The 10,568-nt window shown below is 39.6% G+C and overlaps 1 protein-coding gene across 8 annotated transcripts in view; it reads right to left on the bottom strand.

Moving 5' to 3' along the window:
* sash1a (SAM and SH3 domain containing 1a) overlaps window positions 1–10,568 on the bottom strand; it is a 199,260-nt gene that overhangs the window by 36,124 nt on the left and 152,568 nt on the right. For all 8 annotated transcript variants that reach the window (XM_015034962.1, XM_015034964.1, XM_015034963.1 and 5 more), the window contains exons 3-4: window positions 6,127–6,177; window positions 5,280–5,329 (exon numbers count right to left, since the gene is read on the bottom strand). In XM_015034962.1, the coding sequence (XP_014890448.1) occupies window positions 5,280–5,329; window positions 6,127–6,177 (101 nt within the window). The remainder of the gene's footprint in view (window positions 1–5,279; window positions 5,330–6,126; window positions 6,178–10,568) is intronic.

Genomic DNA, 10,568 nt, shown 5'->3' with positions numbered 1-10,568 from the left:
CAAATTTTTATTTTTGGTTTCCCCCCAAACCCCCTTCAGGGGGGGGCCTTTGGAGGGGGAACCCCCCAAAAAAAAAAAAAAAAAAAAAAAAAAAAAAGAAGTCAGTGGAATTACAAGTGCAATGCTTCATTTACTTCCAAATAACTCCTTCTGTTTGAACAGTAGTGGAAAAGTGCATCAGCCCTGTTCAAGCGCACAAGTGTGGGGGACATTTTTGATGAAGTGGTGCTGCAGTTCTGCCTGTTCGCCACTTGGGATCAGTAATGGTACTTGAGAGATTGTGAACCAGGCTCCCGAGGCTTGAGAGGGAGAGGGCGAAGAGGACGGGAAAACAAATTTGCATAGTAGAATATGGTTAGAAATCTTTTAAAAACAAAAAAACAGACAGGGGCCAGCAAAATGAAAAGAAAACTGGATGACAAGCTGTACAAGCAAGATACAAAGAAAAGTATAGATTGGAAGAAGAGAAGCGGCCAGAAGCTGGAGGCGGAGGGACAGAGACCACAGGGCAGACTCAGCCTGTTTGTGTTTCTACTTCCATCCTCAGAACAGACACTTAGGGGGAAAAGAGAGAAAGAAAGGGAGGGAAAATGAGGGCATAAGACAGACAGACATGGAAAATATTTGAGTGAAAAAATATCCCCATTATCTGTATAGACTGGAACAAACACGTTAATTTTTTTTTTCTAAAACTGCATTCAGCTTCCAATCAAAAAGTCATGCAAGAGCAGTTTAAGCTTATTTTCTAGCTCGCTCAGCAGCATGTCAGCTCTAGGCAGACTCTTCTTTGCTCAGACAAAGATGATAAATCCCATCTATACCTGTCAACTTCACATAAAAGGGCAAGCTTTATAGATTTCAGCTTGAAGTAGATGTTGAAAACTTGTGTAAAGTTGTCTGAGACAATGTGAGAAGAAGAAGGAATTCTGAAGGCTTGAAGAAATATAAACCACATCTTTTTTTTTTTTTTCCCCTGGTCAAGTTGGCTAATGTTGAAGGATTATAATGCAACCTGTCTGAGTAAAGAATCTACACAGGAAAAAAAAAAAAAAAAACTGCAAATGTACACTGTGTATTTCTCACGACTGTTTGATTTGTTTACTTTAGGGCACATTTCATGACTTTGGCTACCAGCACGTGCAGAGCCAGACACTAAAGCGATGTTAAAATGTGCAACAAGATCAAAGCTGCATGAAGAGCTTATTTCCCCCTCTGCAATGTAACTAAATGTCCGTGTGCGTGTGCACAGGAACACGTGTTTGTTCAAACACGGCACTCCTCTCATGGTGCAGTGGGAAATCTCAGTGCCGCTTAAACCTTGGCTACCATGGAAACATAATGAGATGCTAATTGAATGGAGGCCTGTAAGGTTCACCCCTCTGCTCAACCACCACCCTCCCCCTAGCTTAGGCTAGAGCCAAAGCTAATGCTAATGGACCTCACTCAATAGAAGCTTTTCTGTGACAGCACTGCAGCCCCCCCACCACCACCAAACACACCCTCTATAAATTAACCCTCACACATACACACACTGACGGGCTTTTAAAGTCCTTGGATGTTTTCAGTTGGAGTTCAGGCAGCTCAGGCATTGTGTCGCTTCTGTACCTTAATTGGTTTAACCTTAAATCTTTGCCAGGGTTTTCAGTTTCAGTTCATCTATGTAGATTCAGTATTAGTATCTCATCCACAAAGCACAGGAATGCAATTAAGAAAAGCTATATAAAAAATTCCTGAGCTTTGGTTTGAGCTTTGCAGGGCAGGCAGAAAATGTCTCCTTTTATAGTCTAATGACTAGCAAAGGTTAAATTTAGTTAAACTATTGTCTATGAAATCAGAGAACGACTGTGTGTGCATTTATTACTTTTGATCTCTTTTCTTGTCGTCCTGAATTGGCCATTTTTATTGTCAAGATTGACACAGTTTTACGTCTTCTGGAGGAATTTCTCATTTTCTCATGAACACATTTTATCCTGACAACATTAACTCAGATAGTTAACAATACAGAATACAACGTTTCTGGTGTGTTGCCCAATTTAGCAGCACAATAAGTCCTCGTCATGTAACACTGTTAGTTGAATGTTCCTTGACATGACATTGTTAGCATTGCTAGCATGATGGTTTATCTTTATGGTAATGAAGGATTATATTTTGTATCAAAATAGTTTTCCTATAAAGTGAAAAGTAACAACCCTTGGTCAATTGCCAATTTGCATCCACGCATCCACATTTCATTTAAGCCAATCTCCATTGTGTATTTTATAGTTTTTAAATTGATGCGTGGTAAGTACAAAATACCTTTTCTGGTACAGACATTGCAGTTATTTTTATCCAAAGAAATAGCTGATGCTTTTGTCTGACTACAAAGTTTATATTTGTGTGGAACAATACAAGGTGACAACAATAAATGGCAGCAGAGTGATGGTGGTTGTGTCAGACAGCATGAACTTTAGGATGAGCTTCAGGGCCCAGAAATTTCAGAGTTCACACAAACGAAAGACCAGAGGCTCACATGTCAGGAAAGCACAAAAAAGCTGTAAATAAAACATCCAGAAGAAAATAACATTTTGACAACACTTTCCTCCCACACTTCCACTTTGCGCTGAGCAAAACAAGTCAATTAACTGTGCAAAGCAGCCAGAAGTTATAAATATGCTGACAAGGTGCTTAAGCTTGCCAGCATGGTACCGCTGTCAGGAAAACATTTTTCATGTGCCACAGCTTATAAATCCTTCAGATTTTTGCATAAACCGATCTTGCAGTTGGAAACCGCTCCTGAAAGCACCGCTCTCATCCAGTCAAACTTAACATGTAAACTTTCATCTAGATCCATTTGCTTATTCTGCTAACCTCCCTGATAAGCCAGCTGCCTCCTCTTTGTAACAATACCAGCCAATCAATCGCCTTACAAAACAGGAAGTCGGGCAGCTTGAACCCTGCAACCTTCTCATATCACTCTTTCATCGACACTTGCTTGCATACCAAGCATACTGGGTATTGTGCCCAGCTCCTGCCAACAGTCGGGCAGAGAGACTCAGAAATGTACAGGTGGCACAGCCACTGGATGGAGTCTGGGTAATCTTCAGCTGTCCTGCTGAGGGGCGATGATGTCGGAGAGCTGTGTGTCAGCGTGCAGGAATGCCTTTTGTGGCAGTGTGAGGAATCTGTCTATCCGTTCCACTGCACATGATAAATCATTCTACCTGAAATCCATTCGTGCACAATGGAAAGTGGACAATGGGCAGCGTAACAGAGAGACGAGAAAGGTGGGGGAGATAAAGCAGAGCGAGGATTGCAGGCGAGGATAGGCGCAAAAGAAGAGGATTTTTGAGGGCATTGGTGTGCGAGATTCTGTCCTGAAGCATGAAAAACTTTAATTACATCAAGGTATTATAAAGTTTTTATGTTCAACTTTTAACACCTGAAACAGAGTCTGGGTTTTTGCGAGCAGGCTACCAGAAGAATGGGTGTAAATGAATGCAAAGCCTTCTGATAAGAGACTCTCTGAAGAGCACAGGTCTGCCAAAGTCTGGATCTTCCTGATAACGAGTGGGATCCGAGGAGATCCGTGTGAAGCATGAAAAACGGGGGTGGGGGAGGAAGCCAGAGTGAAAAGTGCAGAAAGTACTTACTTTCCTAGCTGTTCGGTGAGGATCTCACTGAACAGCAGAGAAATGTCATTCAAACTTTGGCATCTGGTTCTCATCATCCTCGGCATATGGCCGTGTAACGTATACAACCATGGGAAAAAGAGATCATGTCTGTGGTATGAACTTCCTCTGCTGCACGTGGTCATCACATGAGCATGAAGCAGGGTAGGTCACACTTGGGTGACAATCAGAAACAAGTACAAAGGGAAATTAAAAGAAGAAAAAAAAAAAGATGACTTCATAGTTTTTGGTTTTGACAAAAATGGCCCTGATGCAATCTGTGAGGTTTGAGCAGACTGTTAAAAGTAGCTCTATTTATTGTGCAACCAACTCTAAGAAGTTCCTCGGTCTCTGCCAGAAATAGATTACCCACAGCACGACACTCGCACCACTATACTTTTCAGTCTCCTGGCAGCTTCTGATTTTCCTTTGGGAAAATGTTTAAAATTTTTCAGTTTTAGTAACCCTTATGACGCTACAAAATTCAACAAATACAAATCATTATCATTATGCTGTATCACAGTCAAAAATTGAAATTTCAATTCCTTTTAACCACCAGAACACATATTAGCCCTAACCTCATGTGAGGATATAGTGGAGAAATGTAATGCAAAACATGCAAACACTAACTTTTGTGTTACAAGAACCTTTGAAAGAGAGCCGCACCCACGCCCTATTCCATCCTGCTCTTTCGTCCCGTGTTCCTTTTGCTGTAATCTTTCAACCATCACCCTCTCTGTCTCTCCCTCCCTTCCCCCCGCAGGACACAAAGCCAGGAAGGAAAGGTACAGAGGGCAGAGAATGGCTGCTGAACTGCGCGGGTCAGCCTGAGGAAGCAGGCTGTCGGTTTCCTTGATACTCAGTGGGGACATGGCCGAGGGACTTGGACGACCAACTGCATCAGAACTGAGATGTCTGTGTGTGGAGGGCTAGATGGTGTCACCCAGTTAAGAAATTCTACTTTAAGATTTTTTATGTGTGCTCAGACAGCAAGCTGAATCGTGGCTGTTCAGTTTCCAGCACAATCGGCCATGCTCTGGCAGCTGCAAGTACATGTTGCCAAATTTGGAAAGGGTTTGTGGCTGCCAATTGTAGCACCAGAAATTGGCAAATATATATTTCTATGCAGATCAACTTTGCACTGTGTTGTGGGGGTGGCTAAACTAGAGCAAAATTTAAATTGGATTTAAGTATGGCACCCCAATTTTAGCCAGATTATTTGGACAGATTGCATGCTGTGAAAATAAACTTATTATATCATGCAACACTGTGGATCCTCAGAGAAGATGTCCCTCCCCTCTGGTGGAAGAGACAACATGTATTCCCCAAGGACATGGATGGCTACCTTTTCTCAACTCTCGCTTACGAGATACGTGTCATCCACATGCTGTCTCAGGAGGCCCGTGTGTTTCTGTTTGCTTACCTTCATGTGAGCTGTGGCCTGTAGAAGGTGAGTGTGATTCATGGTTTGTTGTGTGTGCAAGCATGCAGTAGGTTTATAGGATCCAGACACACTCTGCACTGTTTGGACATGCAACTGGCGCACATTTCTGGATTTCAACACTGACTGCGGACAGGTGTTAGAGTGATAAAGTAGGACAAAAAAAAAAAAAGAAAAAAAAAGAAACATACTTTCTGTCTGTTTCAGGAGTGGACATCTCACTGCTGAAGCCAAGAGATTCCTGAGGTAAACAGAGACAAGTGTTACTTTCACAAAATTTATAACAGAGTAATATTTCTAAAATATTTCTTCTGCATTTGTTTTTCTTGTCACATTAAAATGAAGCAAAGTTAACCTCACTTAACACAAAATGTAGTTTGCGAGGGATTTTTTTCTTTATAAAAGTAATTGCCCCCCATTTGCTTAGACATGAATTCACTGTGAGTTACAACATTTTAGTTATATATATTCCACATGACACACCCGGGACCGACTACCGGTAGACATGTAGAATCAAGTTCTGCCTCGTTAAAAACTTTCTGGCAACATGAAGGAGGCACAAAAAAAAAGTAGGTTATAAGACATTTCTGCTTAAAGAGAAGAATAAGTTGCTGTAATTGGGAAAAACAAGAATTTAGCTCTAGTCGAAAAAATCCACGAGGAGAAAGTTTGCTTAAAATCCTTTTGAGCTTAACCTCATAGACACTTAGGTTCTCCAAAACAATGTTCAGAAAAGAGCAGCAAACCCACTTTTAAATGACTCAAAACAAATTAATGGTTTCAAAAAGTCCAGTAAATTTTCAGACTCAAATACCACAGAAATGTCACCACATAACATTAAATAGGCTATTCATGCTTAAAAAGCCTTCGCTGTTGCTTATATTTAAAAATAAATAATAATAATCAGAAAAGAAGAGTGGGCAAAAAGTAACATTTGTTTGGTGACCTAACATACTTAAGTTTAACAAAAACAGACTGGAGAAATCTGTACAGTGGTAAATAATATTTCCGTACTTCATTTAAAGCTTCATTGCCCACCTGGATCTCATTGCGCAGCTGGAGAGACGTGCTGCTTGGGTCTTGCTTTTCCTGAAAAACAAAAAAAGAAAAGAAAAAAAAAATATATATATATATATATATATATTACTGAACACGTTTATGCAGTTTAAATAACAGCTGCATGTTTAAGTATTCCTTGAGGGAAAGATGTTTATGGGTAAAGTTCTTGGCATGATCAGGACATACCTGTATATCAGTTAAAACAAAAGCAAGCATGTGTGTGTGTGTACATAAATAATACATAACAAGTGGAGTCAAGACTTGCTCCAGGTAGATAAACCTGCAGAGCTCATTTTAAATGTTAATGAATGTCTCATTAACATGAGAATGTCTCATAAATATGAGACATTCATTGCTGGAAGTAAGTGGTGGTGCTGCCTGGTGAAGTCCTGGCTTTTAATTGCAAAACAAAACTGGCTATGCTAACTCCATTGTACTTTCCCATTTTAAGTGCACTTCCCTTGACTACAAAACAAGGGCCAACTGGCTTTGTCATATATCATTTAAATAAAATTTACATTATATTACGTCATTTTAAAAGTTAGTTTGCATTTTTAGTGCTTTTGAGGTATTCCAAAGGAAAAAAAAAAAAAAAAATGACTCAATGTGTTTACAGTCTCTTTAGCTGGGGGTGTTTAAGCTACAGTGACACTCCTGAGATCGACAATTAGTTTACGGGTAGACCAAGGGAATAAAAAGGTTGACTTCAGGTCAACAGTTGTCTTTGACAGAGGTTATCTGGCTCAGTGCAGCGGGAAAAAAATGTATGACATAATCTTTCACATGTTATTGATTCCAAAGTACTATTTTAATACTAAAACAAAACAATGTTTTGTCTTTTGTCTTTTTTGAGGCTGTTACTTTTTGAGAGCAACAGTCTCAAAAAGTAACACTCTCAAAAAGTAACAGTCTCAAAATACAAAAAAGTGTCAGAGAAAACAAAATTTACTAAAAGCACAAACTGACTGCGCAGACAGCTTCCGAAAACATTTGATTGTTCCAGATTTTCTTCCCCACTATAAAAATGTTTTGTACGGACCAGAACCTTGACCCTCCCCCACCAGTTGCTATATATATTTTCAGATGGCAAGCAATGGGTGGCATGTCTGTCAAGCAGCCAACTGCAGGCTAGCTGCTGATTGAATTACAAATGTCAGTTTTTTTAAGCCCCTGGTGTTACTTAATGGACAAAGCAGAAACATACTATTCTGCTCAATTAAAACATTTTACATTTCTTAGTAACATTTTTGCTTCACTTCAGTCGATGTAATAACATTTTCATAATAACCAGTATGTTATACCATCTTAGAAGGAGCATGAATGTAGCTTTTCTGTTCTAAATAAAATCAGCTATAACATTTTTACTTACAATACAAAAAAAAAAAAAAATCATAGTCTTAGAGTTTGAATGACTGATATATCAGCACAGACAGCATAAACAAACAATACATTGTTTTGTGTGAACTCGGTAAAGTCTTAACTCCAGCTATCTGAAGCAATCATCAGATCATGTCATAGATCTTTCTTCTTTAGTTTTTGTGTAAATAATAATACTCCTCTTGTGTAAAGACCAATATTCTTATTGTTTTATATGAGTCCCATATTGGTTTATGTCCCATATGGAGGCAAAATGAGCACAGAACTAAAAATACCCAAACAGTTGCTGATGGACTGTCAGAAGATGGAACCAACAAAGACAGGAGGACATACCCCCAAAACTTTCTAATTCAGATGTGGGAGATGGTTTTCTTATATACGAGCAGAGCAGGATAAAATTTAAAACTCACACTGAAGGTGAACTTTTGATAAAAGTGTTTCGTTAATGTTTAATTTAGGACACATTTACAGAAACATCAATACCACTACCACGGTTGAGTTTCATGAGGTCCTTACAGAGAGAGAATCCACAACCTCAGATGACTTCTTACTTCCTCTTACTGTTTGACATTTAAAAAAAAAAATACCACAGGCAAAAAAAAAAAAAACTGGAGGTCCAACACACCCCAAAAAAATCAAGTATAGTTCATAAACTTTTACATGTTTGTGTGCATTGCAAGATTTGGGGATTTACATAACATGAGAGAAAATAATTTAGGTCAAAACCGAAGTTGTTGTGGATTTTCTAATCTTGCACAAAGACGGCAGTAAACCATTCTTGTCCATCCATGTGGTAATTTAATGTGCTATCTTACCAAGGAAATGGTTTGTTTAAGAAACAGAGTTAAGATCAGCCAAGTAGGTTAGGTCAGTAGGAGGTTTTGTGCTCGGCTTTTTAAATCCCATTTATCCGAACTTTATCCTGCTGCCACCAAGACTAATAGAACCTGAAATTCCCCAAAGCCGAGAGTGGGAATAGGAAATGAGTTGCTTTTTCTTTTCTACTGAGAAGTGTTCATCACTCTCCATCTGCATGTATATTTGATTATAGAACAATAGTGAAAGGAAACTGAATGTAGAATCAGTTTCTCATACTTCCTTTGGCTCTACGCAGGCAAGTGCAATCTTTCCACGCCATCAGCTTTTAAGTGCGAGTGACTCAGTCAGAGGTGACATAACCTCATCACGTGCGCTTTAAGTGCTTCAATTATACGAGTCAAATGAGCAGTGACCCTGAAAAGCTGAACTGGCAAAAAACTTCAAATTAGCCTCAAACGCTCACTTAGGATAACAGTAATCAGCTGAAGCCAGACTGTAAAGATGTTAGCGAGACAACGCAGCAGACAGACTTCGCTTCCACATGTCACACAAACCATATGTCCAAAATGTCTGTTTCTCTGGTCAAGGAAATGTATCTGGATGTTTGTTTGCGAGGTAAATCATTTTTAAGTCGGAAGAGCCTTCAGACAGACTGTGCACCCAGGGAATGCAAGGATTTCCATAATTTAAAGAGCAGGTTACCTTTCTAAGGTCTTAAAAACTTCCTAATTAACTTGCCAGGCAAATCTGGGACAGTGCTGTTTACTTTTCTATTGAAGGAAAAGATTACTGGAGACAAAGAAAAAAACCACATCCATCCCTTAAACAAGCACAGCGTTGGTGTTCCTGTTTAAACAAAAGCACTATGCAAAACATTGAGTACTTAAAAAAAAAAAAAAAAAAAGCCACATTAAGAGGGAGAGGAGAGGCATTAAACAAGGCGCACATGCACATTCAAGAACACTTTCACAAAGGTAGCAGCAGGCTGGTTTTGCTATCAGATCCTCTTTGATGGGTTATCCGGCTTGTAGCAACACGGTAGATATGCATGTCTCTGCCAACAAGATGGGGGTGGAGGGGCGGGAGGGCTGGACAGCGACATGGAACTAGACAGAGACCCAAATCTTAACACCACGCCAAGATAGACGTAAACACAGACCGAGGAGTATCTACGGCATGCAAATATCTCACCTCGACTTTCACAGACAGAACTCCTTTAAATACACAAAACTGTCCTCTGCTTCTCCTTTTCACCATCAGCTTTACTGTCTGTCTGCACACAGCATCTCTGGTGTGATGTAGATCTTGGGTTCAGAGCCAAAACAGTAAATAGAGTCAGTTTGTCAGTCGTTTAATTTCTCCATAAAGAGAACAGCAAGAGAACAACCAGAATCATGAAGACTAAAGAACACGTCGGACAGGCCAGGATGAAGTTGAAGACAATTTAAACCACAGCTGTGTTACAAAGACATGGCTAGCTTTGAGCATCTCACAGAGCTCTGTTCAGTCCATCATTCATAAGTATGGTACAACTGCAGACCTATTCAGACATGGCCATTCACCTAAACCGAGTAGGGAGAACTTTCATCAGAGTTACCCAACTAAATTGGGAGAAGGTGCAGAGATTACCACCACAGGTAGATTTTTATTTAAAAAAGAAGACATATCAACTTACTTCCACTTTATAATTATGCCAAGTTTGTGTTGGTCTATCATAAAAACTCAAAATATATTGTAATATGAGGTTACAACGTGTTGCAAAATTCAAGGTACGTACATTTTTATTTATTTATTTATTATACAATTCACTGTATGTGTTTTACAAGTGGATAAGCAAGAAATATTTGGCACAGAACATCAGATCAATACTCTTTTAACAGCTGTCTCTGTGGGTGCAAAGCTTAGATCTCACAAACACCCTCCCTGAGGGAGCACGCTATCCTTTGCACGAACTTACCAGCGTCATGTTGTGATGCTGCCCTATTTGCCCAAAACTGGCACACATGTGTTAAGCGTGCATGTGTTTTCCCACCAGATGGCCACTGGAGTTATTTGCCCAGATATCATCTTAAGTGTATGGACACACATCTCTGAGGGAAATGGATTGTATCTCTAACTGCTAAAGCATGACGGAGCTAAGTCAGGAAAAAAAAAAAAAAAAAAAAAAAAAAAAGGGGAAGAACTTTTACTAATTAAAGTCACGATGCAAGCGGGGAGGGACCTTA

Source organism: Poecilia latipinna, unplaced genomic scaffold, assembly GCF_001443285.1.
Source record: "Poecilia latipinna isolate Pla-1442-1.1 unplaced genomic scaffold, P_latipinna-1.0 Scaffold318, whole genome shotgun sequence".
NCBI classification, from domain to species: domain Eukaryota; kingdom Metazoa; phylum Chordata; class Actinopteri; order Cyprinodontiformes; family Poeciliidae; genus Poecilia; species Poecilia latipinna.
Note: the sequence above shows the minus strand (reverse complement) of the source record. Positions and strands in the feature narration are given on the sequence as shown.